We start from the raw sequence: 25,406 nt of genomic DNA on the forward strand, positions 1-25,406 counted from the left end.
GTCAGCTAACTGCACACACAAGGTGCTGGCCTGTCCTTCAGGCTTGCTATCTAAACAGAGGCCCGGAGGCTGGGACACATCCTGAGCCTCCTCGCTTCTGCCACCTTGGGTTAGCAGTTTGTAGCTACTCAGAGAGCATGGTTTTCAGAGGTCCGCCTCGGCAGCGCTCCGCCTCCCCCAAATCCTTCACTCTCACCTCACCCACCTGCGATCCCCTTCCAGTGTCTTTTGTCTTGGGGTTCAGTGGCTCCAACTCCCTGCAAATCCAGGATCTGAGCCATGTCTGGGGAACTCCAGCTGCTTGGGGACAGCGCCGAGGTATTCCGGGAGGGAGGAGAAGCGGGGACCACAGACGAGTCCCTGTACCTCCAGGGGATGCAGAGGTGAGGCCGGGGATGACAGAGGCCCCTCGGGACGCTCCAGTTCAGAGGACAGTGTCAGAGTTTTGTCCACGGCCATGGCCAGCTGAGGCATCCCGGAGGGGGAGTTCCTGTGCTTCGGCTCACGTTGGTCCAAGTCACCACAGCTTGGGGCCTGAGAAGGGCGAGAGAGAAGGGGTGGGGGGAGGAATGCAGCAGCCTCCAGGCAAGCCCCTGGGGAACACCTCCCCTGCTCACCTGTGCAGGGGGCAGGCCACCCTGGGGCAGCCTCGTTCCTGGACTCTGGGTCGCTGAGGCCACAGGAAACAAGGCCAGGTCGTTAGCGGAAGCTCCCAGAAGGTAGCCGGCGTGGCCCTGGGGCAGGGGCTGCTGAAGGAGCTGCAGGATGCGGCTGAGGTCTGAGGACAGGCGGGATTCCAGCCTGCCAAACAGGACAGAACGCCACAGTCAGGGTCAAGATCAGGGCCAGGGTTGGGGTTAGGGTGGGCAGTTCAGGGCCTGAGAACAGCTCCCAATTTGGTAGCCTACATGCAGTTCCTGCTGCTTGGGAGGGCAGCCTGGGGCCTATTGAAGCTATTTCCTTGCTACAGTCCAGAGCCCCTGCCCAAATTCCCCTAGCACATCCCTGACCTTGAAAATAAGTGACCAGGTGCCGTATGCATGTCATTCGGTCTTCATCAAGAAGCTCTGTCTGATATGGGTATTCTGAAAGGGCAAACTGAGGCACAGAGTGATTAAGTAACTTGCCCACACTCTTGCTGGTAAGAGGCAGAGTCAGCATTGGAACCCAGGATTGTACTGCCCCTAAGCCCTAATTCTGCCACCACAACTTGGTTATCCACAGGCCACACCCCTTTCCCAAGGGCCCTTGAAGTTGGTTTCTCTGCACGAAGTTATGCCCCTCCCTCAAGAAATCTTCCTTGAGGGACTGAGCTGCCCCCGAGGAGGATTCAGCAACCTCCACCTTGAGCCTCCCCATGCCCTTCTCCCGCTGCAGCCTTCTGCAGGCCGTTTCCCCCGAGGAAACATATGTCCGCTATCCAGAATCTCCACTCTTTCAGCCCCCTTGCTGACGCAGGTAAGGGTGATGATCTGCTTCCCGCTGGCACTGAGGGTCATATCCATATAAGAATTCAACAGAGAAACGGCAGGAAGACCCTTACTACCGTCCAAGGGATCGCTGATGACTACGATCAAAATAAACTAGTGAAGGCCTTTAGGAAAAAATTTGCCGGCAATGGTACTGTCATTGAGCATCCAGAATATGGAGAAGCGATTCAGCTGCAATATGACCAGCGCCAGAACATATGCCAGTTCCTCGTCGAGACCGCACTGGCTAAGGACCACCAGCTGAAGGTTCCTGGGTTGTAAGTGCTTTGGGCTCACTGAAGCTTAAGTGAGGATTTCTTTGCAATGAGTGGAATTTCCCTTCTGTCCCTTGTCACAAGTTTAAAAACCTCACAGCTTGTATGATGTAACCATCTGGGGCCTGCTTTTAGCTTGGACTAGTGTGATTCCTTCGTGCAATAAACTGAAAAGAGCCATGCTGTCTGGTCTTGAAGTCCCTCATTTAAACAGAGCTCAAGCAGTGGGCGCCGGGCAGTGTCCAGCCTGAAAAAGCAATACCGTGAGGTTTCAGCCAAGCCCATGTCTGGCCAAAGCTCCTCGCCAGAGTTCCCTGCCCTCAGAGAATGTCACCCACCGCCTGAGCAGCCTTGGGTGAAGCTGAGAGGAGAGGGGTCAGGCAGCAGCGCCCTGTGTACCACTAGGGGGAGCCCTCTGCAGTCAAAGATCTACACCTGATGGATCTCAGAGCAGCCTGCCACCTTCACTCCAGGGAGGTGTAAGGACTTCCGGCTTGCCACCAACGTCTTTTTGACGTGACATATCCTAGCTAATTGTTGTCCAAACTCCATAATTTGAGGCCATCTTCTATCCAAGTTAAACTTAACACAAGGGAACAAATTTCAAACTGAAGTGTCAGTCATGTATAATAGCTAGCTGTAGAGACCAGCCGTTTCCCAATGCCATGTGAAGTAAAAGAAAAAAGATTTTTGGGGTGTTTTTCCCCCATCCTTTAGTTTTAATGTTATTTTATGTATTTAAACCCTTATTTAAATAAAACTTGTTTTCAGAAACGAAAAGAAAGATCTAGACTCTCTAGGATTTGCATCCTAATTTTTTCTTCATTATATACAACCAGAGGACGAGCTTCCTTGACGTGTTCCGTGGTTTGCTGGGACAAGCCATCTAAGGAATTGTGCGGACAGGCCTGCTGTTCAATGGGGCTGGCCATTCTGAAACTTACAGGACATCCAGTGAGGTTCCTGACCCACCAGGAGGGGGCACCCGTGCCTCTCCTGCTGCTGGGCTTACTCCCTGCAGCCCCCAGAACCTGGCCTGCAAGGCACTCACCTGTTCACCTGGGCCTGGAGCTGCTCTAGCCTGGGGCCCAGCTCCCGAGACCAGCCGTCTGGGTCTCCCTGAGGGTCCGAAAGGCTGTGCCTTGGCCTTTGGGGCACTTGCTGTAGCAGCTCAGGCCAGAGGCCAGATGCATCCGAGAGGCTCAGGGAAGGGGCTGCACCTGCGGGAGCCGAAGGAAAGCCTGAACTTGGCTTAGCTGGTTCCACACACCTGAGCCCGTGCCCCTCCCCCCCACCTGCCATGGGAACGCGGGGCGGGAGGGGTGGCTCTTCCCACCTGCACGCCCAGGAGTATGAAGTCCTGTCTCCATAGAAGTCTGGTATCCATGACCCATAAGGCTGTAGCCCCAGGAGGAGGCATAGGGCTCCTGCTTTGGGGGCTGGCTGGGTGGGGCACTGAGGCCTGGCCTTACTCTCTAGGAAGCTAAAGCCTAGTGGTTTCCCTGTAGCCTTGCTGTGGAACCCCAGAGGCTTGGCCCATATTCCCCTTCTTGTGACAGCACTGGGCACCCCACTAGCCCTCACCCAGGCTCTGAGGCCATGGGGAGGACGGGGAAAGGCCCCCAGCGCCGAGCCTAGGGAGGGAGCCCGCTCCACTCATCCAGGGGTCGGGGGAGGGGAACCCTCTCCTAGGGGAAGCAGGATGAAAGGACTGCGAGGGCACAGGAGGCTGGCGGGGCTCTGGGCTGGGGGCGGCAGACACCGGAGGAGGCTGGCTTTGCCCACCTGACTGGTTGTCACTGAGGAAGAAGCCTTGGTGGTCCTGGTTGCCCGGAGCCTGTTGGGGTGATGACCGGAGACCCCCGTCTGCCTTGTGGGGAACAAGAGCATCAAGTAACGGGGACCGAAGCTGGGCAGGGCCTCTTGGTTCTCCCTTGCCCCCCCCCCCCCCCTCCAATGCCCCCTGTGGCCCCTGTGAGAAAGGGGTGACAGGTGGCTGGGCTCTCCCATAATGCTCCTGACAGCTTTCTGCAGGTGCCTCCTGCCTGGTGGGCAGTGGGTGAACAGGGGCGTGGAGGCCTGCAGACCCCCAGCGTCTTGGGAAAGGCTACTCGGAGCATCCTGATTGTTTGCGGGGGATTGTGGAGGGGGCAGGGGAGCTGTTCTTCCAGTCCTCCCTTTCCATGCTCCCACCCTCAGCATGGCCAATGGGGGTCTCCTTGGAGGAGACTGGGCGTGGAACCCCCAGTCCAGCAGGTGCCCTTCTGGTACCTCCACTTAGGGCCACCCTACGGGGCTGCAGTTGTGCATGGAGACCACATCACTGTTGCCCTGGTATCCAGCCACTGAGCACTCAGTCCAGCTTTTGGCTCCTAGTGGCTGGGGGGCCCATGGCAGGGCCCTTACAAGGAATCTCTGACAGATCAGACGGGAAGAGGAAAGCCTGGGAGAGGGGAACAGCAGAGGACTCTGGGTGGGGCGGGCTGTGCCTAGTAAGAAAACCTGTCTCCGCACTGTACCCTCCATCCTGGGCCAGCAGAGCCCTCCTCCTGAGGCTGGGTGTTAGGTTGGGGGAAAGGGGCTCAGAGCTGGGGCCTCAGCCACTGTTGCCCCTATCGAGCATGCCTGCCACCTCCTTCCCACTGGCTGATTCCAGACCCCGGCCTCGATGCAGCCTCATCAGGCCCTCCCACTCCGTGGCAACCCTGGGCTCCACGGAAATGTGTTCTCCCTGCACACCTGTGTGACTTCCTTGGTTATCGAACCACGCGGCTCTCTGTTTCCCTGGCTTGTTTAATCTCCTCTGCTCAGTGATAAGCTTGAGAGGAGAGACAGCTCTCTCACTGTCTACACCCCCGGACCTGGCACCAGGAGCCCCTGGGCAGCACACACCCTCCCTTTCAGCTTAGAACAATGGTTGGGCAAAGCCTGGGCTCAGGAGTGGCACAAACCTGACTCCACAGTTTGGCTCTGCCATTGACTGTATGTATGGCTTACTGAGGGGCTGAATGGCTTTGGGCAATGTGTCCTCTCTGGCCCTCAGCTTCCCCATCCGGGAAATGGGGATAATAATGGCATTTGCAAGAAAAAGGATTAAATGAGATCATGTAAAAGAAGCCCAACGCCTCGCACATACCGTGTTTCCCCGAAAATAAGACATCCTCCGAAAATAAGACCTAGCACATGGAAAGATAAGACATCCCCTGAAAATAAGACCTAGCGCAACTTTGGGAGAAAAAAATAATATAAGACACTGTCTTATTTTTGGGGAAACAGGATAGTAGGTGCTCAATCATTGGGAGCTATCATCACATTTAGCATTGTGCAGGCCATAGTGGACACAGAAGAAACTATGGTAAAGAACACAGCGTGGGCTGAAAGAAAAAGATGGATCCCCCAGGCCAAGCAGGCCAAGCTCTCAGCAGGCTGCCTGGGCATTCTCTGTGACCAGCTGGCCAAGGGCTGCCTGCACCCTGGCCCACCCAGCCCAGACTCACGTCCCGGAGGTTGAAGGTGACTTCCAGCTTGCTCCAGAAGCTGTCCGCGAAGGCAGGGTACATGTCCAGCACCTCCAGCAGGTCTGCGCGCTGGATCTTGTGCAGGTCGCAGTAGGTGAGGGCTCGCACGTCGGCGCTGGATTTGCCTGGCTGGGCGTGGAGGTTAACAGGCTCCCCAAAGATGTCATTCTTTCCTGTCAGCCGGAGGGGCGGGGGTTCCTCTAGGATCTGGTTCCAAGCTCTCTTTTAAGGCTCTTTCCTGAGGGCCCCTTGTCCAGGACCTCTCTCTCACCCCAGGGATTCCGCCGGGGGTGGGGGGCGGGGTCTGGTGCTCAGGATCAAGCTCTGGGGACGAAGCTGGATGTCCTGGCCGGGGATGAGGAGTGTGCCCTTACCTTGTCCTTTGAGCTCTGCAGAGGAACCCCTCCCCCCTTTCCAGAATGTGGGTGCTTCAGCTGTCTCTGGACCCTTCGGGCCACCCTCTGTCAGAATCCCCCATCCTAGTTCCACATGCTTTGGGGCTCAGTGGGCAGTATCCCCCTGGGGGTCAGTGGGCAGTAAAGGACACCAACGGCTCCCTGATCAACCTCCTCCCCTCTCCGTAGCCTGCTGCAGTGATGTTGGGGTGCGAGGAATCCACAGTCAGGAGCCCCCTAGCACAGGGCCCGGACGCTTCTGACTCTGTGTTCCCACTCACCATTGTGGGGCCCGGTAACCAGCATGACACTGGCAGAGGAAGCCTGGAAAGTCACTTCCCCTCTTTGGACCCCAGTGTCCTCATCTCTAAAACGGGCATAACTGTATCTCCCTTGTCTACCCCACTGGGCTGTCCAGAGGAGCAGATGTGATGCTTGAGAAAGTACCTTGAATAATGAAAGGCTCCAGGCATGTGATTTCAAGGCGTTGGTATTAACAGATGTGGACATGGGCTGACATTGGGGCATGTGATGATGGTATTGGGCCCTCCTAGAGCCAGGTACATGCTGGCCACAGGATGTAAACATGAAGAAGATGCTGTCCCCCCGCTAAAATCCCTGTGAGACAGGCCCATAAGCAGGCAGCTAGTTTACAGAATGATCTTTGACCTGAGAACAGGGAAGAACCATAGAAGAGGGAGGGGCTCATTCTACTAGGAGTGGTTGGGGAGCAGGGAGGAGGGGGGCGGACAGAGGAACCGAAGTGGGGGCTGGGTGGTGAGAATTGACGAGGATTGAGCTCCAAGGAGAAAGGCAATCTGGTAGAAAAACACTGTGTGGTCAGTGCTACGGTCAGGGCTGGGGGGCAGAGAGCCAAGGGCGGCGTGCTGATTGCTTTGATGTCCGAGTTCCCGGCAGGAAAGTTCAGCCCCCTCAGTCTGGTCATGCTGTAACAAGGGTCACAGACAATGATGGATGGAGGCCAGGACATGTCCCCCAAGAGAATAAGATCAAAGATCATCCACAAAAGAGGGGACTGAGTCCTAACAATGGAAGGAATTTGCCAGGATTACATATGAAACCCAGGATCTTGAAATCTGGGCAACATTATCAAGCGATGGTTTTCTAGCAGATGAAGGATTATGATCTCAAGTCCATTTCCACTCAGGACAAAATGGGATTTCATGTCTCTGACTGAAACTTAAATTGGACTGGCTTCTTAATTATTAATAATAATTATTATCCCTGACACACGAAGGGTACTTCTAAAATAGGCTGGCAGTGAGGGGAGGTCTCAGAGAGGAGCCTTGCTTACGCTCAGCCTTAAAGAGTGAGCAGAGTCTGCCAGGCGGGGGTGCCAAGAGGAGGTGCAGCCCTTGCAAAGGCAGGGCTGTGTGACAGACAGGCAGGCTTAGAGAGTGACACGTAGCTTGCATGGCTGGAACCAGAAGTACCCGGGGGAGGGTGGCAGGACGTAGGGGTGCTAGACGGTGGAAGACTGTGCCCACAGGTATTCACTCTTGTCCTGGGAGCCATGGGGACCCACGGAAGGTTTTGGACAGAAGAGGATATGAATTTCAGGTCGCTGGCAGAAGGTGGAAGATGGCGTATGGGAGCAAACCAGATGCAGGAACATGGGAATGTTCCAGATGCAGGAACTGTCCAGGAAGGACACTATGAGGGCTAGACCCGGGCAGGGACAAGGTGACCCGTGAGGGACAGAGAGGGAGACAGAAGGGGCGCCGTGGTGACCTGGACGAGAGGGGGCAGGAAGGTCTCTGGCTCAGGCCATGGGCGGCTCACAGGACGGGGTTGCCATGAGAGCTGCCTTAGAGGGCAGACGGGGATTTCAGGCTGAGATACGTTGTTTGGTCGGCCTCCGGAAGAGAAGGTGGCCGAGCCCAGGAGGGAATGGAACATCTGGTCTAAGGAGAGCCTGGGGCTAGGACAGAGTTCTGGGAGTGCCTGAGGCACAGATGGAGGCTGAGACCCTGGGATTGAGGAGCTGGCCCCGGTGAAAGTGCGGGATGAGAAGAGACCAGAGCCCCACGCTTGGTGGACTCCAGCTGAGGGCACACCAGAAGGGGAAGGAGTGGGCACAGGGGGCCTGACCGGGGCTGCTGGGGGGACTTGGGGTGGCTGAAGTTGGGGGAGGGGAGGGGAGGAAGATGAGAAAGAGAAAACCCTGTGAGGCTCAGAAACGTGAAGCCACCTGCCCCAGGTCACACTGGCACAGCTGGTAATGGGCAGAGGCTGCAGGTGCCCCACATCTGTCCCCTGCCCAGCGCTCACATCCTTCCTCCCAAGTCCAGCCTTCCCAGCGCTGACTAACACCGAAGACCCCCCCTCCACCCATCACAAGCCCTCACGCTCTCACCCTGTGCTCCCGCACAGGGAAAAACGGTAGGAGCCTGCTTGCCAGGACTTCGGAGTCAGACATCCCTGCTTGGCCCCGTACCAGCATGATCTCCCTGAGCCTCAACTTCCCTACGAGGAAAGGGGGCCTATGGCAGAGGTTTGTTTTCAGGATTCAGTGAGCCGGGGGAAAGCTCTCTGGCACACGCTGGGCACATACAGGTCCTACAAGGCGCCCCTCCCCCCCCCCAGGAATGGGGTGGTCCAGGCAGGACATCTCCGGTCCCCCCATCCCACCCTTCCCGCCTGACCCACCGAGGATGGCCACCACCACGTCCTGGCGCAGGATCTCGATGGAGCCGCGGGAGATGAAGTAGAGCGTGGAGAGCACGTCCCCGAAGTGCACCAGCGTGTCCCCGGGGGGCGCGTGCGTGGTCTTGAACTTGACGGCGAGGGCGCGCAGGCACCCCTTGCTGGCGCCGCGGAAGGCGGGGCAGTGCTGCAGCAGCGCCCGGTGCAGGTGCAGGCAGATGTCAGCCTGCAGGCACTCAGGAAAGCCCTTCAGCACCTGCAAGGCGGTCAGGTGGGAGGGGTGGGGCCGAGGCAGCGGGCAAGGAAAGGGGTTGGGGGGCGCCCTGAGCCTGGGACCTTGTCTTCTCCATTAGCAAGGGTGGTTTGGCTCAGTGGATAGAGAGTGAACTTGAAAGGTCCGGATTCCATTCCCGTCAAGGGCACATGCTTGGGTTGTGGGCTCCATCCCCAGTAGGGGGCGTGCAGAAGGCAGCCTATCAGTGATTCTCTCTCATCATTGATGTTTCTATCTCATTTTTCCTCTCCCTTTCTGATTTTTTTTTCATAAAAAAAAAATTATATATATATATAATTTTATTTTATTTTTTTAAAGAGCCCTTAGTCAGTTTGGCTCAGTGGATAAAGTGTCAACCTGCAGACTGAAGGGTCCCAGGTTTGATTCTGGTCAAGGGCACATGCCTGGATTGCAGGCTCAGTCCCCAGTTGGGGGTGTGCAGGAGGCAGCTGATTAATGGCTATCTCTCATCATTGATATTTCTCTCTTTCTCTTTCTCCCTCTTCCTTACTCTCTGAAATAAACAAAAATATTTTTTAAAAAGAGAAAAGAGTGGGCTTGAGTTGGGTCGCCCCCCCCCCCCCCCCCCCCCGCCGGGCAGGGCGGCCGCTCACCGCGTTCATGTCGATGCCGTTGGTGTAGGACCAGGCGTGCTGGAAGTACTCTTCCAGGCGCTGCCGTAGCGGGTTGGGGATCTGGTGGAAGCGAATGAACTCCTTGACTCGCAGCATCTGCGTGTGGTAGCGGGCAGTGCCCGAGTACAGGCGTTGGATGATGGCGGACACGTTGCCAAAGATGCTGGCATACATGAGGGCTGGGGCAGGGAGCCGGGGTTCGGGGAGTGAGCTCCTGTGCATCCCCACCAGCCACCCCACCGCACCCCGGGACCTGCTTCCAGCCTCCCTCTTCCTCCATCAGGGACTGAGTCAGAAGTGCCCAGAACAGCACCAGAGCACTTCCTGCCCTCCTCCCTCTACCCTCTGCCTCTTGGCATCTCCCTGGGCCCAGAGCCCAAACTCCTGAGAGAAACAACTAGGGCAATGAAATTTTTTTTAGTTCAAATTTGTTTTTTCATTCAGCTGTAAAAATATAATAAAGGGAAAACTCTTGGTCTTGTTTTCATCCTTTTTTCTTTTTCTTTTTTTTTTTTCTTTTCCTCCTTGCTGTTTGTTTTTGTTATTCGGGGCTTTCACGTCTCTAAATACTCTGAACATGACAACTTCCTCCACGTGTGAAATCCCACAGCGCCTCTCACGTTCCTGGCCCCGGTGTCTTGGGAAGCCGGCAGCACAGAGCAGAGCCTGGGCACACACGGCCCCGGGAAGGGCCCCCGGGACTGGAACGGGGTCTCCGTGTGTCCCCTGGGAGGGGAGGACCCTGGGTTTCTTGGTCTGTAAATTGGGTTCATAATATGGCCCTTACGTGGGGAGTGATTGGAACGGAATGTGGGCCTTTGATAAGCACTTAGAAAAGGGCCTGGCAGGTCTGGCTTCAGAGGCAGGTGACCTATGCTAAGAAGGCCACTCTTCCCCCCACATTTGGTTTAATTTTCTGCAGTCGTTGTCTTGAAATATTATATATATATATATATATTTTTTTTTTTTTTTTTTTTAAGGAAAGGCTCTCTCTTTTTGTTTTGCACTGGGCCCTGCAAATGGTTCCTGGCACGTGGCAAGGGCTGCAGGGTGTTAAATGCTGTGCGTACTTGGTGCATACAGGCACCGTTTCATTGTGCTCTCTGCTCAGGACCCGCTTATCACACACATTGTTACTCTGTGCTGTTACATCTCACTACAAAACAAAAACCGACCTCTGTGGACAGGGCCCGGGGCAGGAGGTGGCACTCACAGCCGATGAGCATGACGCAGATGGAGAAGACCTTCTCGGAGTTGGTGTTGGGGGAGACGTTGCCGAAGCCCACGCTGGTGAGGCTGCTGAAGGTGAAGTAGAGGGCGGTGACATACTTGTCCTGCACCGAGGGGCCCGAGGCGGGGTCGCTGCCGTTGTAGCGCTTGCCGAGCTGCACGCCCAGGCTGTCCAGCCAGCCGATCTTGGGCTCCAGGTAGGGCCGCTCCACGTTGCCGATGGCGTACCAGATGCAGGCCAGCCAGTGCGCAATGAGGGCGAAGATGCACATGAGCAGGAAGAGCACGGCCGCCCCGTACTCGGAGTAGCGGTCCAGCTTCCTGGCCACGCGCACCAGCCGCAGCAGCCGAGCCGTCTTCAGCAGCCCAATCAGGGTGGTGGTCTGGAGGGGCAGGGAGGGGGCCATGGGACTAGCGGTCAGCCCTTGAAAGTCTGTGCTCAGGACCGCAATTGTTTCCCCGTGCATACGGTCCCATAGTCATTCAACAAACAGTCTTGAAAAACCTGCTCGGAGCCAGGCTCTTGGCAGTTGGGCTCAGAGTGGGACCTTAGGAGCTCAAAGGCAGCATTACAGTTACTAGGACAGAAATCTAGGGAGAGCACAGAGGAAGGAGAGGTCAAGGCTGCAGGAGCAGAGCAGGGAAGCTACACAGATAAGGTGACACATGAGCCGAGTCTTGAGGGATGAGGCCAGGCCACCAGGCAGATAGGAGGGAGAGGGCACTCCGGGCTCAGGGAGCAGCAAGAGCAAAGGCCTACAAGTGTGAAATGGCACCACCCACGTGGGAAACCAAGTGTGGAGCTTATGAGGAAGATGGCAGAGGACTGAGAAATGAGCCTGGAAGGTGGGCAAGGGCTGTTCCTGTGGGCCCCGCAGTCCCAGAGGGAGATTGGCTTTTATCCCAAGCCGCTGGGTGGCCGCTTAAGGCTCCGAGGACAGGGCCAGATAAGTAACGGGGTCATCTGAGTGATCTGAAACCCTCTCCGGCTTCTTGGTGGAAGGTGTACGGCTGGCAGGCGTGGGGCTGGGGCAGACATGGGTGAGAAAGCCACTCAGTGTCCAGGCGGGGGCTGTGGGTAGAGAGGAGGGGAGAGGATTTGGGGAAAGATTTTCTGGGAATGGGTGGGCATGGGGGCAGGGAGTCATGAGGGACAGCCCCTGCTGCACAGGCTGGGGTGATTGGGGGGTGGGATGACCGGAACACAAGAGGCAGAGCTCATTGGAGTGGAAAGCTGACCCCAAAGAGGTGGGGGAAAGGACATGGTGGGACTAGCAGCTCTAAGAAAAGCATGAAAATGCCCTCACATCAGCTGTGGGAAGTGGCACAGGGTTCAGGATTCAGGGGTGAGAAGGGGTCAGCCTGTAGTAAGGAGCAGCTTGCATAGTCCCTTTGTAACTCCAAGGTGAGTGCGGTTTAGAAGTCAGCATGAGAACCTGGGACTAAAACATGCCTACCCCAGAAGGGGCTGAGTTGTGGGGCACAGGGAGGCCACCCAGGACTGGGGCGCAGCCTTGGTGGTCCTTTTTCCAGGGCTGGGAGGTGACAGGAGATGCCTGCCCCCTTCCCCCCTGCACATGCTTTGGCAAAGGTGCCCAGTGCCGGGTGCCCTCTGGGAGGCACCAGGGCTGCAGGGCTACTCACCTCGTCAGAGCCCGTGCGGAAGATGAGCAGGTCAAAGGGGATGGCGGCCACCATGTCGATGAGGAACCAGCCCTTGAAGTAGTGGACGGCGATGCGGCGGGGGTGGCTGACCACCTCGTCGTTGGTGTTGACGTAGGTGGTGCGGAAGTTGATGACGATGTCCACGACGAACATGATGTCCACGATGAGGTCCACCACGGTGAGCGGGCTGCAGGTGTAGCCGCAGTCCCCGCGCCGGGACCCGTCCTGGTCGCTGAGCAGGAAGGCGGCCGAGTAGGGCGTGAAGACGGCCGTGTAGATGACCAGCAGCAGGATGAGCCAGTCCCACACGGCCTTGAAGGGGCTGTAGTGCAGCAGGGTCCCGCGGTGGATGCGTGGCGCCTGCAGCTTGTACTCCGGCAGCACGTCTGCTCCCAGGGACAGGACCTGGGGTGGGGGCCATGGGGTGGTCAGTGGGGGCGGCTGCTGCTGGTGAGATGGGTCTGGGGACTGTGGAAATGTGGGGGTGACGCCTGAGAAGGAAGGCCCTGTGGAGCCTGGACCAGGGAAGGCCTTCCCTGAGGCCAGCTCCTTCCGTGGAAAGAGCCCAATTTCAGGTGTGTAGATAGTGTGGGGCCTGGACCGGTCCTGAGTACCAGGCGACCTTGACTCCTTCTTATAAATCCTAGGTGGGGGCTGATTATTGCATGCAGCTGAGCCCTCTCCGCTCCGCCCCTCCCACCCTCCAGGCCCAGCAAAGCCCAGTGTGCCTCGCCCTGCGGGCCAAACCTGGGTGACCTTCTCCGTGACATTCTGGGTCCGCTCCACCACCTTGTGGGGCGCGATGATCTCGATTTCCGTGGTGGAGCCGGAGCGGTGCTTCTCCAGGTTGAACTCCACAAAGTTGAGCGTGAACTGCGGAATCTGGCTGATGGTCCTGTACTTGACCCTGCCCGTGCCAGCCCCCTGCGTGCCGGGCCTGCCGTGAGAGCCCTCTGAAAGCAGGGCCAGGGTCAGAGCAGCCAGGGTCAGGGCGCAGCTGCTCTCCTTGGTGTCCCCCACTCACCCCTCCCTCCGCCACCTGCACCCTCCTCACCGGAGCCCAGGAAGCTCTGCGACAGCAGGCGCTGGGACAGGCTGCGGCTCCCGCTCTTGGCCAGGAGCTGGGCCAGGTCCTCGAAGTTGAGGATGAACATGATGACGGCCCCATTCTCATTCTTCACGGGCACCACGTCCACCAGGCAGCGGAAACTGGAGGCTGCAAACACCATGGGGGGGGTCACCGAAGGGGTCCTCTCCTGCAGGAACCTGGCCAGGGGAAGCTGGGTAAAAGTAAAATTAATGGCAGCCACAGGGTGAGGAGTCCTCGATGGGAGGGAGGGGGTTTGATGCCACAGGGCAGAGGTGGGGAGAGCAGCTAAGCTGCTGATTATGAGATCATGTAGCATCAGGTCCAAGTCTGTGCTCAGGCCTCTGCTCAGGGCTTAACCTTGAGGTTTGCTTCTGCTGTAATTACAGCGGAGCAGATGGGGGTAGATTAAGTGGGGAGGTGGGTTGGGCATTCTGCCCCAGGAAGCTCAGGCTGGCCCTGGGTTCAGCTCCCATGTTCCCAGGCCACAAAGCCGACACTGGAAGGATCTCATCATTGACTGAGCTAGTTGGCACCCAGTCTCCGTGGGGGAGCCGGTTGGGTCTTTGTGGGGAGGCAGAGACCCCAATTCTGCAGATGAGAGCCTGGGTCCTGAGAAACTGATGTGCTGGAGCTGGGAGAAGACATGGAGCAGGGATCCCTGAACTCTCAGTACACAGCAGCCTGGAGAGGGGCGGGGCTTGTCTGGGATGGGGATGCCCGAGAGAAGGCCAGGCGGCTGCTCCGGGCCTGGAAGGGGAGCAGAGCTTCCAGGCAGAGGTGCTGGGACCGGGGTGCGGGCAGGGCAGTGAATGGCCTGGGCTCTGGAGAAGGAGAGAGATGGCAGTCTGGGGACAGGACAGGCCCCTCCTACCACTCTCTCTACCCTTGTGGGCAGCCTAGCCCCCGGTGTTTGCCTCCCTGTTCCTTATGTTGCTGTAGGGTCTTGCTCCCTTGCCTACATAGGTGGATGGAACAGAACAAGCTAAAATTGCCTTTGGGCTGGGTGAGTGGGTGGACACCCGTGAGCCTGCTCTCCCTAGTACCTGGTGGTCCAATGTCCCTCAACTCAAACCATTGGGGGTGTCAGGCCCAAAGGGCAGGATTCTAAAGGGCAGGGGCCTCAGGCAAACATGCAAGTCAGAAGGCAGAGCTGCCCAGGTCTGGGTCTGTCTCATTTGCCAGCGGCCAGCACCTGTCCCAGGTGTTGTTTGTTTATTGAGTGAATATGTAAATGTGAGAGGGTGGGAGGTTGGCTGGCAGGAATATTGCCAGCATCGCTCTTCTCCTGGCTCCCCAGTTAGCGCTCACTTCCCTTGGTATCTCCTCACAGCCATCAGCATGGGGTACAGCTGAGCTCTCTCCATCCTCCTCCCACGTTCCTCCCTGGAAGCAGGAATCTCCTGGATCAGATTCCCAGACTCCCAGGCACCAGGCAGTCATCTGCCAGCTGCTGCACTGGGCCCCAGGGGAGACATCCACACCAAGCAGAGGCCACCCACCTGCCTCTGTGACCCATTCCTGGGGCCTCAGGGCTGTGGGCCTGCCTCCCCAGCCAGGGCCTGGCACTCTTGCCAGCCCAGGGCCTGTGAGTCATGGGCACTGAGAGGAAGTCAACATTAGGATGCCCCTCCGCAGGATTGTAAGATGTATGTTAATCTGATATTTAAAGAGGATCATGTGGTCCGAGTGGGCCATAAGGTAAACAAATCAATCAAGAGCCACATCCTTCCTTTAGGCTAATGCAGGCTGAGAAGCTCCCTTCTCTGCGCTCCCTTTTTGGGCTGATTTCAGGCAGGTCCAGGCGGTCACAGGCTTGGACTACAGGACAGGAAAGGGCTTGCAGTAGGGGTGGGAGTAGACTGGCATTTGGGACATCAGGTATGCAATTTTCCATTTTCACCTGGAGCCCGCTTTCATGGGTGTACGTGTGAACATGAATATGTGGGTGAGTGCATGCCAGGGTCCCTTCTGACACAGGTGGAGGGTTCCGAAGACCTAAGTTCTAACTTCAGAGGGCCAAAGCCTGGCCTTGACCTCTGCCCCTGCCGAGTCACATGCAGAGTGCTGAGGAGACCCTGAGAATCCTGATGTGACTTCTCCAGGTGTCTAGAATCAGCCCCCACCACTCTGGGGCCAAGGCAGAGCTCTGGGGTCCAGGAGAGGGACAAAGAAGGACCTGTTGTTCTCCTCATTTCCTACTGTCCCGTCCTGTTCTTCCGGGACCCTTTGCACTCCCCTGACTGTCACCTCCTCCCTGCAATGATATGAGGAGGTGAGATCACAGCTTTTTAAAATATTCTGACTTCATTAACCCCGTGAGCACCGCCACACTAAGCCAGATTCTTCCTAGTCACCTAATCTCTACCTCTGCATTCACTTGGGTGGCAACAGCAGGAGACAGCCACAGGGACAGCCAGGGCCTGCCCAAGAAGCACCCTGGAAGCCCTTACACACACACACACACACACACACACACTCACACATGTGTTCACATTCATGCTTACACCTGTGCTACACACACACACACACACACACACACACACACACCTGGCCCCTGGAACTTAAGCTTCAGCCCTGCCCAATTCCCATCCAGAGGTGCCTGACCAGTGTCTGCACTCAGACGGCCCTCATGACTCTCCCCAAAGTCCTGCCTCTGAGCACAGAGGCAGTTGGGGTCCTTTCTCCCCTCTTGGGATTACTCAGAACAGAGACATCTCTAGGAAAGTACCCGAAGACCTGGAATGCAGCCCCACGTTGGACCCCAGCAGCAGGATTCTTGTCAAGTCCCTTCTTTTTCTTAGCCTCAGCTTCTTCATCCAGGACGTGAAAGAATTGATCTAAGCCAGTGGTTCCCAAACGTAGCAGAACATTCGAACCACCAGGGGGATTTTCCCAAATATACCTGCTTGGGCCTCACCTCACACTTCTGAGTCAGCCTCCCTCCAGGGAAGGTATGTTTCGGAAAACAAGCCCCAGGTAACTTTGATGTACAATAGAACCAGGTGAGTGTGTGTGTGGGGGGGGGGGGGGGGGGGGAGTAAAGGGGAGGCACCGATCCAAGTATTGTAATTTCAAAGGGACTTTTATGATCCTAGTTCCCCCCCATCACCCCCGCCCCGCCCCCATGCTTTATGCAATAGGGCTCAGAAGTCCTGGGGAAGAGTTTCAAAGGATGCAGAGGTCTTTATCTCCGGGCCTTGCCCTATGCTTCTGGTCTGCTTGCAGTACCTTTGGCAGTGACATCCCAAACCCAATGAGCCTCTAGGTCAGGCCAATCTCCGGACCTTCTCTTTCCAAGGAGCCTGGGCTGGGTGAGCCAGACCCACTCCTCTTTCCCATCCAGCAGCCACCATGCCTTACTTGGCCGCAAAGGCCTTGACTCGTCCCCTAATCCCCAGAGCAGACAGAGATGAGGAAAAGCTAATTTCCATCCCAGTTGCCTGACAGCTGGGGCTGGCAGTGACAGAGTGGGCAGCCAGGAGGCTGGGAACATGGTGGGGGGGTGGGGTGATGGTGGAGAGCGGGAGGCTCTGCCCAGAACTAGGACGAGGCAGTCAGTGGCTCAGCCTGATGTCCTGTTTCTGAAAAGGACCTCTAGAGGCATCACATCCAATGCCCATCACTTCCCCACCCAGACGAGGAAACTGAGGCCCAGACAGGAAACAAGATTTATCCGAGCCCTTAGTCCCAGGGTCATGCCCTCCCCAAGGCCACTCTGGCAGAACAAGACAGGGGCCAAGAACCCGTGGCCCGAGGGCACCTCACCGTCCTTGCGGTAGTAGAGGATGTCCACCTTGCACTCCTCGGCCCCCAGCAGGGCCTGCGCCAGGCGGGTCATGGCGCTGCGGGGGGTGTTGGGGCCCGTGAGGAAGTCGCAGGTGCACGGCCGCTGCATCACCTCCACTCGCGAGTAGCCAAAGAGCTCACAGAAGCCATCGTTGCAGTAGATGATGGCGCAGTTCTCCATCTGAGCATTGGCGATCAGGAACTTTCGGCCTGGGGTGGAAGGGAGGAGGTGGGGGAAGCCCATGGCAATGGGTGTCAGGGAGGGAAAGATTATAGGGACTCTTGGCAGCAGTGAGGGGGTATCTAGATGGGGGAGCAGAGCGGCGACCAGAATGAGGGAAGGAGAGGTCAGGCCTGAGGATGGTGAGAAAACCAAGGAGGCCTGAGTCATGGGGGCGCGGGAGAGTAATGGGGGTGGGGGGTAGGGTATCAGAAGCAGGGAGTGGAACAGTGACCTGAGAAGTGGGGGAAGGACAGTCCATCCTGGGGATTGTGGGAAGACCAGGGCAATAATGGGGTCAGTGAAGTGGGAGGGAGGCCTAAGGCTTCCAGGAGACAGTGGAGAGGGTCAGGAAGAGGGAGCAGGGGTGTGACCTGGGGGTCAGACCTGGGGGAGCTCCTAGAAAGACGGGGGGGGGGGGGGGGGCGAGGGTCAGGCGGTGAAAAGGAGAATACCAAGGAAACCTCTGGAGGAAGTGTGTGTGTGTGTGTGTGTGTGGGCAGGGGCGGGTATGGTGTAAAGAGGCGGAAGCTGGGCATTGATAGAACGGGAAGGTCAGGGCTTGAGGGCAAGAAAAAACGCAGTGGAAGGGGGTAGGGGTGGGGTGGGCTGAGCTGACTCGTGCTCCAGAAGAGAAGAGGACAGACATTGAGGTAAGTGGGGCTGCTGGGGAAGATGGTGTGTGTGGGGGGGAGGACATTAAAGCAAATAATTTTGCTCTCAGCATCCGGTATCCCCCACCCTGCTCCACTCAAAGTTAGCAAAGGGGTCCGACTGCTCCTGCCGCCAAGGCAGCAGAACTCCAGATCGTCCCCCCACCCCGACGCACGCACTCACTTTGGCCCTCGAACTTGCGGATGATGGTGTCCAGGTACGTATTTTGGGGCGCGACGTGGCCCCTGCGGACCGGCATCTTCTGGCCGCCGAGGCCTCTGCCCGGAGCCACCGGAACCTCGGCTCCCGGTGCCTTCGCCTGTCCTGGCTCTCAGCGGCGCCGCCCCCGAGGAGGGCCTTGGGCCTCGGTGCCCCGCCCGCCCTCCTGCAGCCACGGTAGCTGCCCGCCCTGACCCTTCCCGGCCCGAGGCTCGCCGCGCCTCCGCCCCTCCTTGCCGCCCGGGAGCTGTCCGCGCCGCGGTGCTGAAACAAGCCGCGAGGCCGCGGCGGGGGCAACTTCTCCCGGACTCCACGGGGCAAGGGCGGGGCCATGGCTCCTAGGGGGCGGAGCCGGGCGGGAGTCCGGCTCCGGGAATGGGGCAGGGCTTCTTTGAAGACCTCACGCTCTTGTTCCAGTGGCCGCAGCCCCTCTAGGAACCTCTCACGACATCAAAGGGCAGTAGGGAGTTGTCTTGCTGGGGAGAGGCTCTCAGGCAGGGAAAGGCGCGGGCAGAACAGGTTGTTAGAGGCCACAGATGGTCTGGGCCAGATCCTGGCAACGGTGCGGGTTAGACTTCTTGCATGCCTGTTGCTGTGCCCTCCAACGATCCCCGATGCCCATGCAGAACTCCTAGTGGCAAGTCCATCTGAGACCCGGCCCTGGGGGGATAGGGTAGGAGCACACCAGAAAGGCACAAATACAATTAGGAGCTTTCTTCTGAGGCCTGAGGGCTCTTAGCATCCAGGCGCTGCTTGCGAGGAGAGCAGATTTAAAACCACCGATTAGCAAGTAACCACTGATAAAAGTGTGTCTGGGTACCGATCGAAAAGGAGTACACTTAGAAGAAAATGGGGTGAGGTTTGTTGTAAGAATCTTCTTAAAAAGGAGGGAGGGAAAGGGACCACTGTTCCCTGAGCACCTTGGCAGGCTTAGAGCTTTGACCAGTTTTGAGGCAGGCCTTGGAGGGCAAGCATTCAAATGGCAAAGGCTGATAATACAATCAGTGCCAAGGGGCTATGAGAGGTGAGGTTGGAGGAAAGGGGACTGGTAGAGATCCTCAGATGGCATTTTGAACATCTAGCTTTAATTGATGGACAACCAAGTTCTTAGATCGTTAGACATGAAGGAAATGTTTCGGTGAAATAAACTACAACAAGTGGGAAAGGGAAGATGGACAAAGAGGCTTAGTGAGGTTTTTGCTGGAATCCAGGTGAGAGGCTTGGAGTCCTGGGATGGTGTGCCTTTGCCACTCAGAGCCACAGTGTCTGATGGGAGGCTCACTGGCCACAGTGGCTGAGGGATGGGAGAGCTGCAAATGTGGCCTCCTCCGGGGGAGAGGGCAGAGTTGTCTTAGTTGTCTGTGTGTCTGTGTGTGTGTGGGGGGAGTCAGAGTGGCTGTGGAGGAAAGGTAGGGCTGTTTTTCATGGGCTCACTTTTTGGGGCGCTGAATTCTGAGGAGGGCTAGGACAGTGGGATACTCATTCATGCAATCATTCAAACATTTTCCAAGTCCCCACTATGTGCCATGGTCGGTGCTGGCTACAAATGTTACAGGGGGGTACGGTCCTGATAGGTGCCCTGCCCCTATAGAGCTGAAAGCTAGTAATGGGGACAAATGAGGACATTACAACTCAGCAACATAGTGACAGAGACATCAAATGAAGGTGCTGTGAAGCCTGTTGTTGAGCAAGGAGTGTGAGGGTTCAGTCAAAACTTAGGAAGACCTCTTGAAATCTGGGCAGAGGCAGGGTCCATGGAAAACTCAGACCAGCACCTCTGTGCCCTGAGCCCCTGACTTCTTTAAAAAACATTATTTTTTAAAATTGATTTCAGAGAGGAAGGGAGAGGGAGAGAGAGAGATAGAAACATCAATGATGAGAGGAAATCAATTGATCGACTGCCTCCTGCACTAGAGCCTGCAACCCAGGCATGTACCCTGACTGGGAATCAAACCGTGACCTCTGGTTCATAGGTCAGCGCTCAACCACTAAGCCATTCAGGCCAGGCAGCCCCTGACTTCTTCTTTTTTTTTTTTTTTCCAGGGCCACATTAGAATTTTAATAGAGAAAAGTAGGAGTGCATAAACATTACATAAGAAACACAAATTGACATAGCCTAGAATGAAAATGCCTGAGAGAACAAAGTACAAATTCAAGCTTAGAGTTTTAGGGACTGGTACTTGATGAAATCACATTATTTCCCAGCAGTTCAGTTTCCTCATTTGTGGTTTAGAGTGATAATCAAGTGAGTCAATAAATGAATATATGCATATAAACGTACATAAATAATAATATATAAAAATTCTATATACTGCCCAATGCTATTAAAAATACAGATGTCCTCTTCTTAATTTCTTTCAATCACGTTTCTTTCTCTTGAGTTTCCTCTTGTATTTTCGCTTATACATTTCTTGTTTAAATTTCTTTCTCTTTTTAAAAAACCATTGATTTACCTGTTTCTCTGTCATGTTAAATTCAAATGCAAGCGACAGACTAAGTCCTTTTGTGGGGCACTTGTTTAACTTGAACGTTGCCCAGAGAGTGTCCATGAGGGGCTTATTGACTAATCTTTTCTCCGGATATTCTTCCTCACATTCTATTTTTTCTCCTTTCTTCTCTTCCTCCTGTTCCTTTGCCAGTTTCTCTTTTCCATCCTTTTCCATTTCTTCTTTCTTTTCTCCTTCTCCTTCTCTCCATGTTTTATTTTTCCTCCTTTCATCTTTACTGTGACTCCTATTGGGTTGCTCTGGATTTTTATCACAAGGCATAACTGGTTGTTTCTATATAGCAAGATCTTAGTTGCAGGCTTGATTCCCACCCTGGTAGGTCGATTGGTAGGTAGGGAGAGAGTGTGGGAGGATATCAATCAAAGTGTCTCTCACACATCGATGTTTCTCTCTCAGCCCCTGACTTCTTAATCTAGAGAAAGCCAGTCTCATCTTTTGGCCACCATCCCACCAGCTCAGCTGAGGTCCTGGTGCCTCCTCTCTGTGAAGCTACTTCCCCCCAAGACTCCCTAATCTCTGATAGGAACTGGTTCTCAGCCTTCCCAGGAGCCCAGGGGGCCTCATCCAAAGTCAGTTTGTCTCAATTGCAGGCAGACCCAGGCTGGAAAGAATGGGCTAGAAGGGTCAAGAGCAGAGGCCTTCTTCTTCTCTTCCAGGCTTGTCCCTAGAGTCCCCCAACAGCATTCCCTCCCTGTTGTTCCCTCCTCCACTGAATCTGGAAAGGTGCTGTTTGCCCTGTGCTCAGTCCCCAGGGCAACAGACCAGGCAGCAGGTGTGTGTGTCCAACAAGGCCATCTCTGAAACCGAGTGGCTGGAGATGAGCTTTGTTTAAATATTCAAGAAGTCAATCATTAATCAAGCGTGGCTGGATGCCCAGCTACCCACTGGCTCCATTTGGGAGGGCTTGGACTGGGGCAGGGAGGGCCGTGGGCATTTATGAAGCTACTTGCATCTCAGATGGCTGACAAGTAGCTTTGGGGGGCTAGATAATGCAGCCAACACAGGGCAGGCCAGAGGATCAGCAGAAAGATGTGCTGGCCAGTGTACAGAGCCCAGTGCTCATGAACTGGGCACCAAGGGTTTGTACAGGAATGTCTGACTCTGCAGAAGAGGAGATCGCACAGATAGGGCTACGTACCCTATGGTGATCAGCAGTGTCTCCCTGCAGGGGTCAGGATACAAGATGCCATCCTGTGCTCTGATGCCAGATTGGCATCTAGCTGGACAGCACACAAGGAAGCAACTGGGGCATGTGCTGGGGTGTGGGCTACGGGCTTGGCTGAGGCTGCAGCATGTTAGGTCATGCAACAGCAGGTTTGGTTTAGGGTAGGAGCTGGCGCAGGGCAGGCTAGACCATTGAGAATATGCCTATTTAGAAAATCCTTCAGGGAGAGAGGGAAATAAGAGGTTTGAGCCAAAGCCCAGCTGATGGCCTAAGTGGGCAGCATCCGAGACTTGCAAAGGTGGCAATTGGGTATTGCCCAGAGCTCTCAACTCTACGATGGCAGCCACAGGCCCCATGGACCAGGTCAAGCCCACCGTGGCTGGCTGGCTGGCTGAGGCAGGGGGACTTTGGAAATTTGTAATAAGTCCCTTTAGACCCTCCATCCCCAGCAGAACTAGAACAGAGACTGGCTCAGGGTAAATACATTTAGGAAGATGAGTCAAAAATACCAAAATCAAGTTTTAAGATATATTAGGCAAAAGAGCAGCCAAGAATCTTGCCCTGCCCTAGCCAATTTGGCTCAATGGATAGAACGTCAACCTGTGGACTGTTAGGTCCCAGGTTTGATTCTGGTCAAGGGCACATGCCTGGGTTGCGGGCTCAGTCCTTGGTAAGGGGCATGCAGGAGGCAGCTGATCAATGATTTGTTCTCATCATTGATGTTTTTCTCTCTCTCCCTCTCCCTTCCTCTATGAAATCAATTAAATATATATAAATATATTTAAAAGGTGGCAGTGTTATCTCCATTAAAAAAAAATCTTGCCCTGATTCTTCTCTCATGCAAACATTCACTTACTCCTCCCTCCACAGCCCATATTCCACTCTGCTATCATCTCTCCTCTTCAAAGCACATGACATCGTTTTTCTCAGAGACCTCTCCTTTGCCCTCTGCCCAGAAAATGGTGTTTAAAAGCCTAAACCTGGAAATCAGGGTCTTCCCTGAGCAGGAGTCTGGACAATCATGCATGAGGACTAGTAAACAGTAGATCAGCAAAGAGTGGCAAGGCCTTTACGTGCTTGGGTGCCTAGTCTGACCCTGGGAGCCTGTGTGCTCTGGGTGGAGTGGAGGAGGGAAGTGGTGAGAAAGATGGAGTCCCATGTGCCACCAATCGAGTGGGATGAAGGCTCAGAATTAAAAGTGAGTTGATGTGTTGAAAACAAATGGCTGCTGCTTTTTGCATTACTGTTTTTGGGAACAGAGATCTCTCCTTGGTCCCCCGGCATCTCTTCACCCTCTTTGCATGTTCACCAAAGCACTTTCCTACTACACCAGCTCCTTTCTTGTATTATGGTTACTGATTTATCCTGTGGCCCATTGCCCCCTGCTGGCTGCCGAGCAGGCTGGTGGGCATATGCACAAGTAAATGTTGGCCGAATGAATGAATGATGGGCAGTCATAGACATGAAGGCAGAGAAGCTCCTTCTGTTCTGTGCATTCAGAACAGAATTCAACCTGTGCAATTGACCGGAATAAACCCCTGGAGTGTGAAAAGATGGAAAAGCAAATAGACTAGGGAAACAATAGGCGAGCAAGGTGCACCCCTGCCTGGGAGTGAAGCCAGGGGCTCAGTCCTGCAGCTCCATCTGGCCTAGTGGTTACTGACAAACTGCATGGTGGGGTCACAAATGTGCTCATTACGTTTACAAAGGATGCGAAATGTGTGGCTTTATTAATCCTCTGGGAGACAGGAATAAAACTCAAGATGACCTTGACCAATTAGGGAAATGGGCCTCTAGAAATCAGTTGAAAATCAAGGGGGGAAAAGACCATGTCAGTGGTTGGAGCACTGGTCTTGAAACCAGTAGATCCAGGTTTAACCTCACCAAACCTGTATCCTCTGACTGATGGGAACAGCAGTGGCCATGAAATCCCAGTCAGCAGCCAAAGCTCCGGTGTAGGCACCCCCTGCAGGATGGCCCTCTGATACTGCGAGGACTCTCCTCAGCCTCTGAACCAACCCTTGCCTCTCTCTCTCCTGCCCTCCCCTCGGGGACAACACAGGAATATTCCTCCATCCTCCACACAGGATCTGATATAAAAGCCCTAGGGGTTCCAGGGCGGGCCCTCGGAGGGCTTGGAACCTGATAGTAAGAGATGGAAGGGGATGCAGGGGGACATCTGGATCAGGGCCTTTTTGGGAGTCCTTGGATGGTCCTCATGTCCCCAACCTCCAATCCCCAAGCTGGCTGGCAGGGCCCAGACCTTTACCGTACGTAGGGCACATTGGCAGAGATGTGGAAAATCCAGCACCGGATCAAATTCATCCTCTGTTCGAGGGATGGGGACACTGGTCCTCATACTTCGACCTGGGGGAGAAAACAGGGGATGCTGCCTGGTATCAAAACTGGACCCAGCTTGCAGAGGACACAATGCATTTTTATTTATTAAATAAATGGGTTGAAAACACATGGGACTGGGAATCATGAAGGGGCCCTTTTTCACCCACCACCACCTGAATGATGCAGACTAGGGCCCTTCATAGTCGCCCCAAACCAAGCTGTGGCCAGCAAACTTGAGCCATGGGCCTGCCCCACTAGATGGTTGAGGCATCTTCCCAGCAGCCTCTGCTTCCTTCCTCGCCAGAGGATGCTTTGACCCTGTCCTGCCAACCTCAATCCTGCCCTGGCTCCCCAGTGGCAGCCTATCACCCGCTGGGGTGGGGAGCAGGTGCCTGGAGGCCTGGGGATTCCACTCATCACCCCTGGGAGCTTGTCTGGCAGGGCTGCCTTGCCTTGTTCTGCAGCTTACTCAGCATGAGCTTCACGGTTGGGCCCTGGGACCTGGTGCTCTTAAACAGACAGGCCCGGGTGCCAAAGCACAGCATGTGCTGGGATCTCTCCTCCTTGTGCAGCTGGAAGGAGGGTCACCATATTTGTCATGGGAAGTGATGGGGCATGGGAGTAAGGGTCCCACATTGAGCTCCAGGGCCACAGTCCTCCAACCTCCCCCCAGGGCACACTTTAAGGGTTCAGAATCATTGAAGATTTGGTAAGAGGGAGAAGAGAGAAGGTCTGGATCTCTAAAGGCAAGCAGGAAATGGTTACAAGAGGAAAGCAGTGAGAGATTCTTTCCCAGAGATTGTTTAGTGTCACCAAGGGCATGGAGACTGGGGACTTCTCTCTTTCCTGTAACTCTGGACAGGGGGGGAGAAGGGGCTGGGATTGCAAGTGCTATCCCATCTCTTCTTGATTTTTCTTGGTGATGCTGGTGACATAGTTGCAGGTGGCCTCCATGAACTGGTTCCACACAGTCTTGGTTATATGCTCATACAACTGCAGGAATGACTTTGCCACAGTCTCATTGTAGAGCTTGTCTGCAGAGAAGGAAGTGGGCATTAAACCATCCTGGGAGCAGCCTGCCCCTGCCTGGTCTCCTTGTCTGATCTTATGCCCCACCTGAGCTCTGTTCACCCTCACTCCTGAGCCATGGCAAGTAGGGAAGATCCAGGCAAGTCCATCTTGTGTCCGTGACCAAGAGAACAGCAAAGCTGGGAGGAGCTATAAGCCAGTCATGATCTGGCTCCATAGTGTGACATCAGGGGCTAGAGGGTCAGCCAGGAAATGTCCGAGCTGGAAA

General features: G+C 55.4%; 2 protein-coding genes across 2 annotated transcripts; one reads left to right on the forward strand and one right to left on the reverse strand.

The window, feature by feature from the left end:
- KCNH6 (potassium voltage-gated channel subfamily H member 6) lies at nucleotides 1-18,351 on the reverse strand. The gene is made up of 13 exons (XM_036451632.1): nucleotides 18,062-18,351; nucleotides 16,984-17,214; nucleotides 13,183-13,344; nucleotides 12,876-13,081; nucleotides 12,108-12,533; nucleotides 10,447-10,846; nucleotides 9,213-9,412; nucleotides 8,328-8,580; nucleotides 5,242-5,435; nucleotides 3,530-3,614; nucleotides 2,796-2,964; nucleotides 618-801; nucleotides 1-534 (listed from the first exon to the last, which is right to left on the reverse strand). Exons 1-13 carry the CDS (start codon nucleotides 18,135-18,137, stop codon nucleotides 241-243), a joined length of 2,880 nt encoding a protein of 959 aa, XP_036307525.1. The 5' UTR covers nucleotides 18,138-18,351; the 3' UTR covers nucleotides 1-240.
- LOC123652921 (eukaryotic translation initiation factor 1-like) lies at nucleotides 1,410-20,950 on the forward strand. Its single transcript, XM_045586328.1, has 2 exons — nucleotides 1,410-2,137; nucleotides 20,936-20,950. The coding sequence occupies exon 1, from the start codon at nucleotides 1,410-1,412 to the stop codon at nucleotides 1,749-1,751; it is 342 nt and encodes a 113-aa protein (XP_045442284.1). The 3' UTR covers nucleotides 1,752-2,137; nucleotides 20,936-20,950.
- Nucleotides 20,951-25,406: the final 4,456 nt, after the last annotated feature.

The sequence above is a fragment of the Pipistrellus kuhlii genome, unplaced genomic scaffold, assembly GCF_014108245.1.
Source record: "Pipistrellus kuhlii isolate mPipKuh1 unplaced genomic scaffold, mPipKuh1.p scaffold_m20_p_22, whole genome shotgun sequence".
NCBI lineage: Eukaryota > Metazoa > Chordata > Mammalia > Chiroptera > Vespertilionidae > Pipistrellus > Pipistrellus kuhlii.